Source organism: Zosterops lateralis, assembly GCF_965231275.1.
Source record: "Zosterops lateralis genome assembly, chromosome: 2".
NCBI classification, from domain to species: Eukaryota; Metazoa; Chordata; class Aves; order Passeriformes; family Zosteropidae; genus Zosterops; species Zosterops lateralis.
Window position 1 is genome coordinate 15,705,262 of NC_139763.1, and position 19,347 is coordinate 15,724,608.

Sequence of the window (19,347 nt, forward strand, 5' to 3'; positions counted from 1 at the left end):
TCCTAGGCACTCTTTCCCTTCACAGCAGCTCCATAAGGGGTCATGCCAAGTAAACCCTGAACCAGTCCCTGTTTGCTTCCCCAAAGACCAGGGTCCTCTGCTCACCTTCCAGCCTTCTTCAATTCCCCAACCTCCAGCATCTTGTCTCACTGCATCCTGGGCTGCCCTGTGTGAGCAGAGCTGCCACCAGCTCTTCCCTGCTTGTGAGGAGCAGGCTGAGTCAATCTGTGGGGTTCTTTCAAACCATCACCCCGAGGAGGAGAGCCTGCCAGCAGCATCATACTGCTGGTTTGGAGCTTGTGTCTGTTCCCAAGGAGGGCGCACCTTCCTGCCACGGGTGAGCGCTGTCTGTCTGTACTGCCAGGCATTGCCAGCCACAGACACTATTAAACTTCCTAAGATTGTTCCATAATAGTTGCCTTGAAGAGGCGAGCTGGTCCTCTATTTTTAGATAACTGGCAGCTTTTCTGTCAATTATGGTTATCCTTAATACAATGAAAATGATATTTCTTCTAGAATCTGGACTTTGGAACTCCTTTCTGGAAACAATAGGAATATCAACTCAAATTACTGCTTATTAATCACTGATGTAATTGTTTCATGTGAAATACAGCTTTCCAGTTTGTTTTCATTTTTAATTATTTTCTGGCATGACAACCACAAGTCTTACCACTCAAAGACTTCTTGTTTTTAAATTTTGATACAGCATCTAAGTCTTAGAAGGGGATTGAGAGTTAAAAGAACAAAATACTATTGTACAGAGATTTTGTTTTTAGGGTTTATTTTAAAAATTACATGTCTGTACTTCAGCACTTTATTTAGCACAATGACACTTTGCTCAATATGTGATTATGAAACCATTGTTTTGTAAAAGCAAATATATATTTGAATGCATTGTGGGGGCAGGGCAAAGTTTGCAGCATAGTGGTAAATGGAGTCTTATTTCCCCAACAACACTAGCTTGTCTGAAAAATCTCACTCAGGGATAAAAATGGTGTAATTATGGAGGAAAAAAAGATATATTGGTTTGGCAGTGGCAGGAGTTTGCCAGGCTGGGTGGCTAAACCAGTACAGTCTGCACCAGTGAGGCATGACCTTAATACCATGTTGCACTTCAATAATGTTTTTTTATAGCATCTGGAATCTTCAGTGTTGAAATTTAGATCCAAAAATGTAAAACATGTTGAAAAGGGGTTACCTTTGAGAGTTTTCTCATCTAGAAGATTTTAAGACTACTTTTTCTACAGGAAAAAATGATTAACAGCTCTGTCAGAGCTGCTGAGTGTGGTACATGTGTTTTAAGCAAGTTTTAGTCTGCAGGACCAAAAACTAAAGGTGCAGAGTGTTGGTTTAATTGTTGCCATCTATACTCTTCCTTGGCCATTTTTTTCGATCCTTGAGATTCACACTGCAGATTGTCATTACCAGAAACTCAATTTTCGCATCAGAGATCCTAAAATGAGATTCTTATTTCAGGGGATGAAGAACACACTGAAGACTGATAGAAATGTCAATAATTCTCAGGAATAACTATCACAGAAATTTAGGAACAGACAATTTGGCCCATCTCATCCAATATTTCTTATTCCAGTCATATGTATCAGCCACCAGTAATGTTTTTTTCTCAAAGCTCAGAAGTTGTGTGGTTCTTTGTTGCCTTTGCTGCAGTAGAGTGAAACTCTGCAGACCTTGAGTATTTTGAGTTTTAAGGACCATGTAGAAAAGAAAATATTTTTCCCTAACGTCTTATTCCTCTGCTTTCAGGGTTCTAGGTTAATAGTGTTTGCTAGGCCACCTCTATAATGTAATCTCTGTTCACAACACATTATTTCTTATTTCCTATCTTACCCTAGTTGTCTTTATCTAATCAGGTTTGCATGTTGGCATTGGCATTCATGCCTAAGTACCTGAATGCTACCAGTAGTAACTTGATTCTAGTATCTACAGGACCATATAATGTTCTAAATAATCACTCATCCTTCCACAAAAAGCCACTCATATTTCAATTTTAGTTTAGTTTTATTTTTTTCTGTTATGGGCACTTGCTATATCTGCCCAAGTATAAAGGCTAGAGACTGACCCAGGAGCAATGGACTGGATGGAATTTCCCAGTGCGTCAAGTTCTACCTATCTGGTATTACTGGCAAACAATCTGCATCTTCCATTTTATAAACCGACCAACATCTGTTTTAAAACTATGTAGATTCTGTTGTCTCTTATTTCCACTGTAGTTTCAAAGCAATCAAAACCTTACTGCTCTGATAGTTATAAACCATCTCTGCTTTCAATCTACTTTTATTCAAAGACAATTTATACTCATTAGTTCCTGTGTCAGTATTGTTCTTGAGCATAAGTGGCTCTTTCTCTTCCAGGTGCTTTACCTTTTTAACATTCACAGAGAGTAAACAGGTCCTCTTTCAGCTTTTCTAAGATGAGCAAGCTCTCTAGTCTAAACCACTTTCCATTATTGTCATGAATTCTCTGCACCTGCTCCAGTCTGAATTCCCTCTCACTCAGCCACTGACGCTCAGAAGGTACACACAATACTCCAGATAAGGGTTTGGCAGAGTCGCTTACACCTGCATGTCTCTTTTTTTCTTTACAATTATGCCAATTGACAAATCCAAGCACTGTGCTTCAAGGCAGCTTCTAATTAGTTGCTCATAGTCTGACTCTGATAGTTCATACAGCCTAAATCACTTATCCTTTCTATTATTCCCACCCGGCATTCTCACACTTTCTCCAAGATATTTCTACATGAATAGTTTCATACAATTTTAGCAATTTGAATGTTAGTGGCCAGGCTCATCAAAATATCTGTCAAAGGCAATTTTGATAGGTACATCCCACTGCAATTCATCTCACTCCTCTCCAGTAGATTTCTAGTACTAACTTGATGTCTCCACCCAAAGGTCACACAGAGTCTGGGACACATGGGCCATATTCCTATGTAAATATTCAGCCCTTGCCTAATACATTGGGGCCATTTAGTCACATGCTGGCCCTGTAAGTCCCATTTCCTCCACCATCTTCCCAGTTCTCCCTGAGCTTACACCGTCTCTGGCCAACCTAAACATGTAAAAACCAAAGCTCCCATACTGACAATCAGGTTCAGCCACTCTGTGTAAATACTGAAACCCTCAGCCATGAATTACCCAACACCAAAGAGATATGTAAGATGTGTTTTCACAGAAACCAGTTGGGATTGAGAAGGATGAATTGGAAGACAGCAACAGAGCTTGGAAGGGGTATTAGCAAGAAGATAAGGACTGGACTACCACTCATCTTCCTGGAACAGTTGTATGGACAGACCAAGACCTGAGACAGCTTTAAAGTTTGATGAACCAGAGAGAGCACAGACTACGGGACAGCTCCAGCCATGGCTGCAGGAGGGCTAAGGGGAGCCTCTGAGGTAAACACTTTGTCCTAGATATCAGAGAAACAACTGAAACTCCCTACCATGGCCTTTCTCACTCAGAAACATCAAAGACGAAAATGTTTATTGGCCTTTATGATCTGAGCACAGGCCTTTTTTCCAGGATAATTTCTCAGATGATTACTGAATATAGCACAGGAAGGCCAATCAGGACCAGAGCAGTGTTTGGAAAACAGCCCTTGACTACACTTGTCAGATTTTTCTCATTTTTTGAAATGGGAAAAGCCAGAACAGACATGGGACAAGCCCAGACTATCTTTTTAAAAGCTGTTGTTGCTGCCTAAAAGAAAATCATGATTAGAAATTATTGACTCTTTCTATGTATGAAAAACCCAGGAGCCCAGCAGTCATGCCTGATTTTATAGGCAGGTCAATAAGGTAGGACTAGGTCTGTCTGTTCATTCCAAGGACAGGGAAGCAGGATTTTCTCTTGAATCTGCTTATCTAAGCAACTCCTGATTGTTGTGGTCGTAGCTGTTCCTCCAAGTTTTGCACTCAGGTCCACTCCCATCCTTTGCCCTGACCACAACCCTCCTGTTCTTAGCTCTGCAAGTATCCTGGCATTTGAAAATACTAGAAGTCACTTTTTCAGTTTCTTTGGTTTTGAGGTTGTGTTGTTGTTTAGCATTTCAGCCTAAGGAGTGAAAGTTGATCAGCATATTGCTGACCGATTTAGGTGCAGCCACCAATCTGCTCCTATCAGTGAGGGTTGGCTCTCACCTGGTGCAGCTTGACCCCTCTTGCATCTGTCAGCTTTGAGGCTGCTTTGAAGTCTCTCCAGACATCCAAGGCTATCTTTAAGATGTGGTGGGCTGGAAGGCAGATGGGCACCTCCTACCATGGCATCTGACATGTGGCTGAGAGGAGAAACAAGAAGCAACACTTGCATTCTGGACAAGAGTTCAAAATCAGGGGCAGAGCTGTGTGGGATCACACTAAAGGATTCCCAGCGAGTCCTTATAGCGTCTGGATAATTTCCTCATACAACACTGATTTTGTGCAAGAGACTTCTGCCAGCTGTGGTCTCTCTTTCTCACATCTGCATTGCCCTAGTGACAAGGAATTCAGGGTGGTAAGAAGGTCTGTGTGTGAGGAGCAGCCTGAGACACGAGCCTTGCCAATGGTTCCCCAGGGGCTTGAAAAGCTTGGGAGAGGCTTGTCTACTAGAAAGATCATAATTTGTTGCTCCACTTGAGAAATTACTGCTTGAGTGCAGAAAGCCTCCTCCAGATACAACGCTGAGCTTGATTTCAAGTGATTGGCATTTTTCCTCGTATTTTAAGGTTCATCTTCAGACACTGACACAATATACAACTACAGGTAAGCTACACATGTACCATCTTTCTATTGTTGGCATGATTAAAGACTGTTAGAAGATATTTTCGGACAGTGAAGTTCAGTTCATAAAAATGTGCTACAGATGTGCTATAAGAACCAACATTTCTCAACCTTAATAAACCCTGCTCCTCCATCCTAAAGAAGTTTTTTGAAAGTATGTCATCTCAATACCTCTGCAAAACAGGGCGTTAGATATATTTCACAAAGCAATACAAATTCATAACACTGGGACTGCTCTGTATTTTTTATTCTCTCATAGTCCATGCATCCACCTGGCACTTAATGCATCATAAATGCTATAATAAGCATGTCAATGCTCGCATCTATTTAATTTTGGCAAGTTCCTGATTGCAGTCTTTTGTATGGAGGCAGTTGCAGATAGGAATTGTGACAGACAGTTAATCTAACTGACTTTGAATTGGCAACAATAGCTGTAATGAAGATTTGAATTTTCAAAGGCATGTAATTAACACCAGTATTAGCTTCTTCCTCCAGCTAAAAAGTCAAGCCGAACTACCTTTTGCTGAACTTGTGTTGGGTTTTGTATTCCTTTTGCTTTGCTGACAAGTATAAAGCATGCAGATCAGCTGCTGCCCAGGTACTGTTTTGAATATTACTGCTACAAATGGTTAACTCATGAGAGAGAAAAAGCAGGGCAAGTGAGTGGATGTGCTGGGAACCAATGGATCTCAGGGCCTGATCTGAAACATTACCCTCAGAAAACCTGGGCTTTACTCTGTTTTCTATGGCAAAATTACACAATGCATAAGGCAAGAAGAATTATCCTTCCATAGTTTCCTCACTTCTATTGTATTTCATATGAATATTCACCTAATACACACAATACCAAACACAGAAATGGCTTTGGTGTCCTTATTGTCCCCTCAGCCTTTAGACTCACAGTTTGGACACACCCAAATGACATGACATTCAATCTAGTTATTTAATTTTTTGTAAACATCTCCAAATACATAACAGAATAATACTATGGTAGAAAAAGTACTAATGATAATGGTCTTGAACACCTTAAAAACCACATATAATCAGTAAGTCTGAGTTCCCAGTTTTTGCAATGCTGTTTACTTATTATAACTTTTTACTTTTCAGATATTGTTTCTTTAGCTGAAATCCACTTCATCGTGTTTAACAACCTCAATAACTGCCAGTAGTAACAAAAAGAATTATTTACTTGAGCTTTCTCAGGGACAGAATCTGAGGTTTCTATCTAAAGTTTACTCAGTTCTTTGTTAAACAAAACTTCCATGAGATTTGATTGGTCCTTGCCTTTTGAAAGCTACGAGTATAAGCTGTTTTATAGGATGCAGAGCAGTTTATGTGAAGAACTCATCAAACTGTATGGACAGTTAAAAGCAAGATTAAGCATGAATCATGTAGATGCTGCTGTGGGATGTGAGATGAAGTCCGTCTTAGCCTATGACACAGCATGGAAATTTTGGTTCTGTAAATTAAAGTTCTTCATATGTATTTTAAATATATAGTGTTATACCAGAAAGCTGTTTTGAAAACTCCTAAGTTGAAGGATGCTATGCAGCAATCCCCTATGACAGGATGAACTGTCCCATTTTAAAAAAAAAGTTTAAGAGCCAGATTGATTTTTGCTCCTGTAGGTATTTATTTGAATTATGCTTATGGTTTGAATAGGAAAATAATTCTATTCATTGATTCTGTAATGTACTAGCACAGTAAAATAGAGAATCACAAAATATTCTCAGTTGGAAGAAATTACCTTTCCATGTACCTCATATTTAAATGAAATACTGCATTAGTTTTCAGTTTGTTTATAAAAAAGTACATTCTACAATTGAAATTAATGTCTAGGGGGAGACTTCTGAATGAGTGGATTCACCAAGAGGAAAATATGCTTAACCAATCTGAGATTCTTATATGGCACAACAGGCCAGGTAGATGAGGGAAGAGCAGTGGATGTTGTCTACTTTGACTTATACTTGGAGGGTGACAAAGCACCGGCATATCTCCTTCTCTAGTGATATTTGAAACTTGCCTGGTCACAATCCTGTGCAGCCAGACCTAGGTGAACTTGCTCCAGCAGGAGGGTTGGACCAGATGACCTCACTGTGGTTCCTTCCAACTGCAGCCATTCTGTGATTATGTAATTCTGGGATTCTGCAGGACTGTTAGTGTTGTCGTGACATCAATTTCTAGAATTCCTTGATTTTCTTCCTACAGAAATGCACACACATGATTAAAAGCATGACAAATCAAAAAATTATTTGTTGAGTTGAAAAACCAGCAAGGAGCAGCTTCCAACCTAAACTTCAGAAGGAGAAACTAAAAACAAACAAACTGAAGGCAGAAAATTAGATTAGATCTGATATGAAATAACTTCTAAGGCTTACAAAAAAAATAAAGTGAAACCAAGGCAATGCTACTTAAACATCCTGAGGAAAACCACACAAATGAAACAATCTCTATATTTTTGCTTATTCTTATTTCATGTGTGTGTTGTTCCTTGCTATATAGAGCCATTCACTGCATTCAGATATATCTTATCTTTTGATTATGGACACAACTCCATTCTGCTTGGGGGAGCCAATGGCATCCCTGAAAATGCAAAGTGGTCAGAAAAGCTAGAGCCCCTTTCATCTTCTGCCAGCAAAGGATCTGGCCCCTAGATACATACAGGAGAGCCAAAAAAAGTATGCTGTCAGGAAAAGCCTCCATTTGCTGCTATTTTGTTTATCCAAACTAAACTGTAACTTTTTTCCCCTATAACGTGCATAAAACATGTCATGTAGAAATCAGAAATATTCTTTGTGAGCAGGAGCAATTCTGCCCAATCTTGCAGCTACATGGGAAAAAAAATACACAGACAAAAGAGGGTCCATTTGAACACTCATTTTCTACAAGATATTTTCACTTTAGCTTGCAGAGGTATTTTGGGGCAGGCTAGGAAGGAAAAATAAAAGCATCTGAGGGGTGGATTTGCAGTCAAACCATCACTTGCTGACACCACTGGCACTGCGTCAGCTGAGGGGAAGGTAGCAATTCAACCATCCCAGACAACCAGCAACTAAACCAACACTGTGGCCTTGTACAGCAGGAGAAAACTCTTCAGTAGGACAACTCTGCAAAAACCGTATATATTCCTGCTTTTGACAACATCTTCTGTATGATAACAAAGCGCAAAATTATTTCAGTCTTCATTTCCATTTTTCTTCATGAATAAGAGTACCTGTACCTGCTTCAAAGAAAGTAGATATTAAAAGACCCAAACTCATGGCCAAAATAGATGAAATAAGCATACCTACTCACTTCAGACCTAACAAGCGAGTCAGCAGTCAGATTCTATTTTCCTTGTTGAAGTCAGAAAACAAATTAAGCTGACAGCATGCCTCTAATGGTGATGACACCACTGACAGCAGAGTTATTTTTAGTCTCTACAGCACCGGTAAAGGAGAAGCATAAAAGTGAGAAAGGGAAACATAACTTTTTTTTCGTACCTACTCCTAATATATTTGCTTTACACCTCCTCCCTCAAGTTAGGTACTTTCTGCTATTGTCGTTCTGTGTTTAAAAGTATACAGCATTTTTTAAAAGCTTGTAGCCATATAAAACATTTTTTCTTTCTTTGGGAAGCACCAAAACATAAGATTTATAGCAATTGTAGCCTCATATGAAGCAGGAACAAGTCCTCCAAATACTTTAGAATTCCATCTAAATAAACCAAAGAAGAGTCTAGACCATTTGCCAAAATGTTCAAAAGTGACCTTATATGAAATCTGTCAGTCTTCAGATGCCCAACCTGTGAGCCCTGTGGGCAGCATAGAGTGTGGCTCTACATCTGCAAAAATACCTCTCTCTCTCTCAACTGCATTGCTTTCCTTTAAAGTGGAGGTGGAAAAGCTTCTGCTTTTTGACAGTACAAAAACTGTGCTTTGAAGAGTTTTCTAACTTGGAAAAAAAAAAGACTTTCTGGGACAGTGGCTGAGAAACACTATTAAGGTGGATACAGGGAGACTCGAGGGGATTTGAGGAAAGGCCTTTCTAGCTAAGAAGCCTGAAGTACAGAGTGACATAAAAAATGCATGAGGCTGAGAAACAGTAGAAAAGAAGACACATGAGTATAGAGGACCAGGAACAAGATAAAGGAGAAAATGAAGAAATAATACAGGACAGAGTTCTGCCAAGCTATGAGGCTGAACCTGAGTAAGAAGCGGAAAGTGAAAGTGTGGAAGTGTTGAGGGAGATGGGAGCAGCCCCGTTGTGTTGGTGAGTGATGAGATGTGAGGTGATGAGAACGTTGCAGCAACAGGACTGCAACTCCTGGCATCGGCAACAGAGAGGAAGGAAATGCTGAATTGCCAATATGCAGTTTCCTGAAGGTACATGATTTAGTGAGAAGCTGATGACTTGACAAGGAGGATTAGAGAGGCTGGCTTCTCGCGCAGCAAGTGGGAAGTTATTGAGAGAAGGGGAAGCAAAGTTCTGGATGCACCACATAAAATACACAGATAATTTAAAAATAATGATGACTGGGCAGGAAAGAGGAGTCATGGTAAGCAAGGAAATAAATGTACATGAGGTGGGTGGGCACCTCAGATCTACTAAATATAATGCAAGGAGAGCAGGCAATCTTCTGCCAAGTGCCTTAAGCCGTGTGACAAGGATAAAGAATACCTTGAAAGAAACACAAGAATGAAGTTAAGAAAACTGTTTCTGTCTTCAGAAGATAAAATGGAAAAGAAGAAATGTACAAAGGACTAAGAGCACTGAGAAAAAGCAGTCAGAGCTGGCCGGAAGGAAATTAGTGACAGATTTCCTGCTTGTCTCCAAGGAAAAAATAAACCCAGTGTGGAATGTCACACTTCAGAAAAGAACATTCATGACATGATATGTTGTGAATGTAAAAGGTGCTCCTGTAGACTAAAGTGTACAAATTTTGTCATACACGAGTGCTGCTTTAAGGAGCTAATAAAGAATTTCTTCATCCTGAGAAACTATTAAACCAAAAAAATCTGTAGCAATGAAATTAATAATTAAGGAAGCCTTGCAACAGACCAATTCAGCACGCTCCGGAGATGGCCATCTTATTGCAATTTACACTCCCTCTTAACCAACGTCATTAGTAGTGGTTCTAGGAAGCCAAAAGGAATGAGGCACTGAAATACTGCAGGAACACTGTCAACACTGATCAAAGCTCTCATCATAGCTTTTGTTCAACTAGGGCAAGCAGCTCATTTGTGCACAGCAGAGCAGCATTCATTCTGATGAAGCAGGCAAAATAACATCATTCTTTCCTGAAAAATGTGATTTTTAAAATAGCTTCTTTTTTAAAAAAAAGTTTCAGTTTTGCTGAAAGTGAACCAGTAGAGGAAGAATATAATCCTGACAACTTGTTTAATCCTTTCTACTGTCTGTGGTGATGTAATACCAAAGACTCTATTTATAGGTCCACTCATGAGCTGAAAATTTACTTCTTACTGCAAGCGTTAGGTTAAGCCACTGGAAATTTTATCCAGTTGTAACAGATTTAATGAGACACTGAATGGTTATTTCATTAATCCTGTATCAGGTGAGTTTAAAAAATAAAATACTGACAGGTTTCTACAAATGTTTAGAGCATCTCTCTGGCTTATCACTGTTAACAAAAGAGCCTTTATGATTTCCTGTGATTCACTAAATATTGGCACAAGTATATATAGATTTAACTGGCTATTCATATCCAAGACACAACCAGCCGCTCCTTATGCTCTTTAAAACTGTTCTGCTCTTTTCTCTGTTTAAAAAGCCATCCTCTATTCTCAGTATTCCCTCTCCATTCTATCCTACATCTTACATTATCTTACATTACCTTCCTTGGCACTTACTGAAGAATGACCAACAAGCCAAAAATCTTCCACAATCTCCCCTCCTCCAGTATCTTGCCCATCTAGTAGTAGATCAAGTCCATACCATTCACTAGCTTAAGCCCAGAGCCTCCAGCATGTATCAGCACAGACTGAACAGTTTCTGACTCACCTGTTGCATATGTACCATCTTGCAACACTGAAGCTTTAAAGAAGGGACCACATCTTAATACAGTTTTCAGCTGCTCTGCAGCACAGGATAAATGCTGCTGTTTCCTAATCCTGCTACTCCTTTTGGCAAAGTTGTGACTCTGGAGCAAGGCCTTGAGCATGTCTTTGCTGAATCAAATAGGACAAAGTGGGTTAACACAGCTGGGGCAGAGTGAGATACTTATGGGGGGAGCAGGGTTCTTTTAACTAACATATTTCTCTTCACTGCTTCCCAATAATGCTTCCAGAGCTGTCTTCCATCACATTCATGCTTCCCTTCAGCAAATGTTGACTTTGGGGGATAGAAATGTGCACTCATTGTGGAACTGCATCATTGCAATGTGCTGAAATAACTGTTGGGGATGTAAAATATCCATACTTAGAGCAGGCACCTTTTCACCAGTAAAATCACTTGTGAGACACAAGGAAAGGTGCTGGTATGCTTTGGAGTTTGATGCTCCCAGCCAATACGGAGTGCTGAGAAAACACTCCAGGGTAAGTCAGTCATCAGTGAAGTTCCTTTTTGATGTATCAACAGCACACAGGAGTGTGAATCCATCATTTTCACTGAAACACACAGGGGCCCAGGGTTCATACAGGGAGCTGAGGAAAATACTACCTCTATGCAGCCTCTTGTCAAACATACACAATTACAATCCTTACTGATTTACATCTGATGATGTAACAAATTTTATTGATCACGAGAGAACATTTTTTGACATAATCACAAACCTGGGTGCCCTCTGGCACTGCTTCATTCGCCACAGGTCAAAAGGCAAGGCACAAAGGCGAGATGCTGAAGGAAAAGCGAGTGCACTGTCTTGAGGCAATACATGTATTCTACTGTATTCTCTCAATACAGTAGAGGTAACAAACTATTTTTAGGTATGATTACTTCAACAGCACATATTTTGGAAAATATCCCTACACTACTGGAAATGAGCATCAGGTGTCGTCAAGCAGGATAAAGAACAGCTGTTAGCTCAGTCTGGAGAATCCTGTTCAGTATAATTAAGGGTCAGTAAAGAGAAAGTGAAGCTTTCTAGATTTAAAAGGGATTCTTGGCTAAGAGATGCTGGATAATCTATAAAAGGAAGTGAAGAGTGAAGAGTAAGATTATTAGAGAAGATTTGGTAAGTAGTTTAAAAGAGACCAAGGCACTATTTAATAGGGAGGGCATAAAATCAGGAAATTTAGGTAGTAAGGTTAAATAGCAAAAAAGTGAGATAAACTAGGCTTTGCTTGTCAGTAGGCTCTTTAAATCAGATCTAATTTGATAACAATAATAAAAGGGTCTGTGACCCTTAAATTCCTAGATCTGGGGGAGGTAGGGTGCATAAATAATGCAGTGGCCTCCTCTAGACCTTGTGTGTTTTATAGCAATGATTTGTAAAGCTGATGAGATTTGATTGCTATATTGCGATATTGTATAATGTAACATCATATTCTACTTCTATCACCACTGGTTTTAGTTTTGGGTTTGTTGTTGTTTTGTTTGTTTAGTTGGTTTGGTTTTTATTGGGTTTTTTTTGTGAACAGCCATCTTGTGTTCTGTTTAACCCAAGAGAATCCTGACCCTTGAACACTGATGCTTGTTCATACTCTACCATTTCCTTTTTGTCTCAAAATACCACAATCTGAAATTCTAATCTGCTTCTCAATGTTCCACTGCAAAGGGGTGACAAGTTGCATTCAGTATTTAACAGCAGGTTTCCATGTAAGATTTCAAAGCTCAGCAAGAGGTTTCTTACACTCTGTGGTGAACAGGATAAATTCTGTCATTTAGAAGATAAATCTGAGCTATCTGTATGTACAGAAACACTAAAATGAGAACATATGTTGGAGACAGGTATGCAGTAATGAGACCATATTTTATTGAAATCCAGATTTCCACTCAGGATGTAGAAACCACAGGCACAATTATTTCCTGCTAGCATAGTGACCACAGATAAAACTTGGATAAGTAATTCCATCGAGCTTGATGCATTATGCTTTACCCTTTCGGTGCAATTTTATGTAAACATATCCAGAAAAGCTATAGTTTTAAGCAGTGAGTCAGACACTGTATCTCTAACATACACAGGATTTAGAAGCATTCTTATTGTCATTATCACATCTACTACACTTGTAGGATTAGAACTTCAAAGAAGAGCCTGCCAGAGGAAAATGCAGGAAATGTTTGCATTCCTGTATGATTCCATCATCCAGGGGCCTATAATGGTGAAAGCACCCTTCAGCAGATGCTGTTTGAAAGGTCAGGTTAAATCTTAATACACAATAGACATTCATTTCAGTTCTTCCCTTTTTAGTTATTGATTATAAATCTGATTTGTACAGCAAATCCTTCTGGTGTCTCTGCTATGACAACTCACACCAGCTGGAAACTTCTTGCAGCACTTCGTCTCTCTTCCCCTGGTCTTTGTCAGCTTTCCAAACATCACTGAAACCATCCTTCCAATATCCCAGTGAGGTTAAGGAGATGTTCTTTACATCTGTACCTAAAGCACAGAGCAACCAACTCTAACTACTGCTAAGGCTTCCTTAGTTTATTTTGGCAAGATGTATTTATGGTTCTCTCAATCTTGATCATAGAAGCATAAATAAATATTTATTAAATATTTATTTATTTATGCTTCTCCAATCAAGGCCTCCTCACGCTTTTAAAAAGATTGTAAAGAAAGACTAAGTCTCCTTAGTTGAATCTTATCTACATGAAGTGACTGACTAAATTACACAATTGTCCTTTGTGTTCTGCTAGGAATTGAATCCAAGTGTCTTGAGAGTAAGAGACTCTCTTTGTCTATTAACTAAACAAATAAACAGTATTGATTATTTTTTTAAGTCCTTGGAGGTTTTTTTCCCATATAAATTCAGACAGTACCTTCTATATATTTTCCTGTGCATTACATTCAAATTTTACACCTCAGTGCTATGGTCATAATACTTGAAACAGAATTTCACACTTTTGCACTGTATACACTGTTTCATATTGTACTCAGAAGATACACCATCATAATTCCCACCTAATGCACTACCAGACCTTCTAGATGAGTGTCAGATTGTGGGGTTTGTTGCCATAGTTTCGTTTGGTTTTCTCCCCGCTTTTATGCGTATTTTCAAAAAGCAAGTTCAAGTTATCAAATATAATTCCGACAGTAATATTAGTAAACTAATTTTGTTTTATATTTACTATTTGGGGGGGCATGACACTATGGTGGTTTACTAACTCTGCAACTCTGCACTAATTGCAAAAAGTAGGTACTACTTCAAAGCTAAGCAAAGCATTAGATACCACCAACCATAAGCAAGTTTCCCTAATTTCTGACAGATATATATCAAGAGGATGCCTGTGCAAAAAGACAGGTAAGTACTATTAAGCTGATGTCTCCCTTGCAATCGAGTGACATTTTAGTGAGGTTTGTTAGAAACAAAAAGAAAAAAATGGTGCAGCATATGAAGCCCACCTAATTCATATGACAAGTTAATGGGATTTTATACAGCACTGTCATTTCAGTGCCATATGCTACCCTTTTCCTAACAAACGTGATCAAATTTTCTGTTGCAATGCATATAAAACATCCATGTGGATGCACCACGATTGCAACCACTTATGCAAAGGTGAAATCAACGCCCACAACCGAGTCTAGTGACAGACAGTTATTAGCAGTGACTGCAGTCAAGCAGAGAGCTGTGCCCAGAGGGAAAGAGGGCAGAAGAAGAGGTCTGCTGCCACAGGTGAAAGCACTACCTGACTCTGGCCTGAGACAAAAGGAATGAAAAATAGGAGCCACTGTCTTGAGGCAAAATATCTTCAGCATCTTATTACCTCTTGCTGGGAGGATGATCCAACTCTGAGCTTAGCAGGATTTGAAAGTCAGAATCCCCCGCATCTCCCAGAGATTAACTGATATGTTTGTCTTCCCTGTGGAGACACTTCACAGATGATTTTCTTGCCCTGAAGTCTGTTCTTGCATAGTAGCTCCTATTAAAATCCTGATGCAGCTTTCTCTTTTATAAAATTTAAATGTGTGGTGTGATAATACTGAAACCCCTGAACAATGAAATAGCATACTTCTACCTACTCTGTACTTCAGTGCCTGAGAAAAGGTCAGATTCCTATTGTTTGCAGCCCTCTTACCTGCTAGTGCAGACAATATTTGCCCCTGTTTTATTTCAAATTTGTAAGATGCATACAGGGAAGGACAAAAGAGGATCTATGTAAAAAATTCAGAAATGATAACCAAACTATGACCCCCCCCATCCCCTTCTAAAAAGAGTTTTAAATCCAAACAAGTAATTTAGAATATGCTGCCATACCTATGGCAAGAAAGGACCAGACAACTATGAAAGGAAAAGATATCACTGAGTTCTTTAGTTAGAGGAAGGAAGTATTTTATAAAGAAAGACTTGTTGAACAATGTGAAATGCAAGCTTAGGTTTGGTGTAGTTCTCTTGTTGTGATTGCCACCTTTCAGTTCTCAGGTTCTTCTCCCTAATGGCACGTCTCAGATGTATGTACATGACTGTGCAGTTGATGCAGGTACAAATGCATGAGCTTTGATAAAGTCAAATGAAACATCCCTGTGGGGGAATAGGAACTTGTATTTCCAGAGGGATGTAAGGTAACGGGGTTTTTTAACATCATGAATTTTTACATGAACTCAGGGATTCTTTTTAAAGCCCTGATTTGTGTGTCAACCACATAATGTATGACTGCTGTAAAAAATTAATTTTATGTTCAACATTCCAGCAGTCAGTTTGAGACTGAAGTGACCTGGTGCCGATCAGACTACGAAAAATTATTCCTTGCACTATGATTAATATCATAATGCAAATATTATGATATTAAGCATAACGGCTGCCAAGCACTACAGAATTATCTGTCTTCTGTTGCCTTGTTCTAAATTTCATACTATTAACCAGCCAGAGTTCTGCAAATTTACCACACTGGAAGGAAGCAATCCCAACTCCTCTTTGGCATTTAATAGGGTGGGTTGGTTGGTGGGGGTTTTTTGAGGACAACAGAAGGTAAAAAGGGTAGGGTAAGTTTTGATGTGGATCTGTTCCCTGTTCTCAGATGACAGCACAAGCACCTGCACCCCTTCAGAAGAGAGGCCAAGGCAAGGGCCAGACTGAACTGCAGTGAACAGGGGAAGGGCACATCTGCTTTTCCTGGCTTCAGGTGATCCTTCAACCAGGACCTTTTACTCCAGATATGGAAGTGTCTGTAGGACCAGCTGAAGACTATTTCATCATGAGCAACTGCCTATCCACTCCTTTGTTCCTCCTTGTAGGTAGGTATTTACGCTCACATGAATATGAAGTGGGATCAAAAATGCTACCGAGCATAAACAGTAGCAGCCTGTGTTCATCACAGCAGCGTGTGCATGCACACACACACACACACACACACTTATAATTACTACACTCTTGCTATTCCTCCCACTCCAAAAAACCTTCCAAGTATGTAAAGAATGTTAACTTTTATAAAGGATGGAACAATTCATGTGACCTGTCACAATCTAGAAATGCCCGGGGCAGTGGGGGCTGTACAAAACTCAGCGGCCTTCTCAAACAGCTCCGGAAAGTTTGGCTTCAACACCCAGAAGCCTGATACCAGTGCTCACCCACCTTCACTTGCCGGTCTCACGTTTCAAGGATTCGAGGATTCCTCAGCACCAGCCCAGCCATCTAATGTTGCAAAACGCTGGGTATTTATGGCAGTGCTTAGCTTTTCAGGAGAACCATGTAACACCCCACAGGCTGTGGGTCTCAGTTTATACGTTTACATACTAGCTAACAGCTGAGAATAAAAAGTAAAATAAGGGCCGTTTTCAGAACCTTGTAGAATTTTTTTTTTTTTTGACAGCTTTATCTTCACGTCTGTTGGCCTATGGAAGTACGATTTTCCCGCTTCGAGGCAACTCCTACTCACGCACTCCAAGTACTACTTAAACGGTGTTGCTACAAAAACAAATTCCTACACCTTAATTCCCTTCCCTCTTTGCCTAATGATATTCTGCACAACACCACGTCTCACCCGCCTCTTGACTTCGCCCTCCGCTGTTTGTTTGTGCAAACAAACTCTCCGTGTCCCCCATTCCCCGCAGCCCGGGGGCGGCAGCAGCCCCGGTCGGTGGGCCCGGGCAGGGCGGGGGCTGCGGCCCCTCAGGGGCGCGGGGCACAGAGCGGCGCCGCTCGGGGCGCGGGGCGCAGGCGCGGGCGGGCCCCGGCCCGGGGCGCCGCCATGTCGTGAGCGGAAGCCGGGCCGGGCCGGGGGAGGGCGCAGCGCGGCTCCGCCCGGCGGCGGGGAGGGCGCGGGGGAGGGACGGGCGCACCGCGGCGGCGGCAGCGGGCAGCAGTCGCCGCCGGAGCCGCCGCCGGAGCCAGCCGGGCTGTCCCGCGCCCTCCGCAAGGCTCGCTGCCTGCCTGGCCGCCCCCGCCGGGTAGCGGGAACGCGGAGCGCGGAGGCTGCGAGAGCCGGACGGGGAAGATGCCCCTGGCGCAGTTGGCAGACCCTTGGCAGAAGATGGCTGTGGAGAGCACGGCCGAGAGCAGCACCGAGGTACGAGGCGGGCGGGGGGTGCTGCGGAGAAAGTTGCGAGGAGAGGACGGGACCGGGGCTCCGGTGCCGCCGTCGCTCAGGGGATGGGGCAGAGTTTCCCCCGCCCCGGAGGTTTCGGGCCGGGGCCGGGCGGTGGCGGCCCGGCGGGGGAACGCGGCGAGCCCCGGCCCCTGCACGCCGCTTCCTCCCCGGGCACTGACTCAGGGCCGGCACCGGGCTCGGGGCGTGTTTCCCGGGACCGGCTGCTCCCGGCCGCTCCCTCCCCTTCCGCCCCGCTCCCGGGAGGGGTAACCTGCCTCCGCCGTGGCCGCCGGCTCGGCCGCTTTTGTTCCAGCGCGGTGTCTGGTTACTGTCACGGCGAGTTTCCTTTCCCGGGGCCGCCTCCGCCGGCGCGGCTCGGGGTGGGCAGGAGGGCCGGGCCTGCCCTCGCCTTGCCCGGTGCCCCGCTTTGCCGCCGCTCCCCGTGTGAGTCCCGCCCGGTGCCGCTGCCCCTTATCTCGGCAGGATGGGGTTCCCGGCAGTTTCGGGAAACCGCAGGGACGTGGAGGGTGGAGAGGCGCGGGTGAAGCTTTGTGCTCGGCGGCGTTGCCGGGAACATCCCGGGGCGCCACGCAATGTGGGTTTCCCGCTGCGGTAGCGGGGAGTGCGCGTTGTGCCTGTCCTTGTTGGCAGGACGCGTGTCAGCTTTCCTAAGCGGGAATAATGAGGGCGGCTGGAAATTAGAGTCGCTTGCGACCGAGGCCATAGACGCTTTCAGCTATTTTAATTTTTATCCTTACTACTGTGGGTTTGGATCTACGTAAACACTGCACCTACACAGTCGGTTGTGCTTGCTCCGTGAGTCCCTGGTAGCCCACGGTCCTGTGCTACTTTGTGACCAGATTCCATCTGAAAAGGAAAAGCTGCTCCTGACAGTGCAGCTTGGACCTGAATCGGCTCCAGCTGATGTGCAGCCAGGCTGCTTCAAGTGATGCTGATGTGGAACGGTGTGGACCCGGGCCAGCTCACAACAATTAGTCGCAAGGTTAGGACTCTCTCCTTAGTGAGAGGAGCAAAGAGAGACCAATGCAGAGTTTCTGCGGTATCAGGATTTCTCCTTTTGATCTTTGTCTTGTCATAGTTCTGCTGAAAGTCACGGTATCTCAGAGAGTCAGAAGAACCTACAGTTCAGATCTGACAGGCATACGTATCTTTCAAAGTCTTGTAGTTACTTTTTAAATTCGTGCTAGTTATTCACTGACTTCTGGAGTAGTGATCTTAGATGATTTTAAATTGGGAGTAACTACTGTAGTAGTGTGATGCTTGAGGGTGGGGCAGAAGGTGGTAGGGGAAAGCACTTAAATTAATCATTTAGGGAAATGAACTTTTGCTTTAGTCTTTGATACTCACTACATGCGATTTAACTTCAATAATAGTATATATGCTAGATAGGTGGAAAAATAGATTGTTATTTGCAATGTGTAGACATGCATGATTATATTTTGTTACTTGTTTTATGATATTTCAGACATCGTTTCTTTTTAAATTACTGTCATAAACTTCTTGAAACAAGTGTATTTTATCACTTCCTTAAAAATAATTAAACTTTTGTATCGACATGAGTCTACAGTAGTTTATCACCAAAAAATGTCTAGGACCACTAGTAAAACATGAAACAGCATGAACTGACAGGTTTGCACTCCAAGGCCCTAGTCTAGAATAAACAGTTGTTGAAAAGACCAGGCTGCACCTGCAAAAGCTTCTCAGATGACACTCAAGAGGAAGAAGTTACTTAGAAAGGTTGCTTACATGAAACGACTTTAAGAAAAGATATTTTAGTAAAAATAGATAAGTTTAATTAAAATACATAGACAAGTGACCTAAATACATAACTTAGATTTGCATGAGTTGTGTTTATCTGTAGCATAGCAATATCCTAATTACAGACCCTATTCTGCAAGAGTATCCTTGGGCAAAAATATTCTTACATT

The 19,347-nt window shown here is 41.9% G+C and overlaps 1 protein-coding gene and 1 long non-coding RNA gene across 3 annotated transcripts in view; one reads left to right on the plus strand and one right to left on the minus strand.

Annotated features, from left to right (window-relative positions):
- Positions 1–4,183: 4,183 nt before the first annotated feature.
- LOC310906371 lies at positions 4,184–16,910 on the minus strand. The gene is made up of 3 exons (XR_014589392.1): positions 16,853–16,910; positions 6,798–6,976; positions 4,184–4,293 (listed from the first exon to the last, which is right to left on the minus strand). It is a non-coding gene; the product is annotated as an uncharacterized lncRNA (long non-coding RNA).
- Positions 16,911–17,251: 341 nt separating this feature from the next.
- RPS6KA3 (ribosomal protein S6 kinase A3) overlaps positions 17,252–19,347 on the plus strand; it is a 74,925-nt gene continuing 72,829 nt past the window's right edge. For both annotated transcript variants that reach the window (XM_083854737.1, XM_083854738.1), the window contains exon 1: positions 17,252–17,377. In XM_083854737.1, coding sequence (XP_083710863.1) covers positions 17,306–17,377 — 72 coding nt within the window. In that variant the 5' untranslated portion in view covers positions 17,252–17,305. The remainder of the gene's footprint in view (positions 17,378–19,347) is intronic.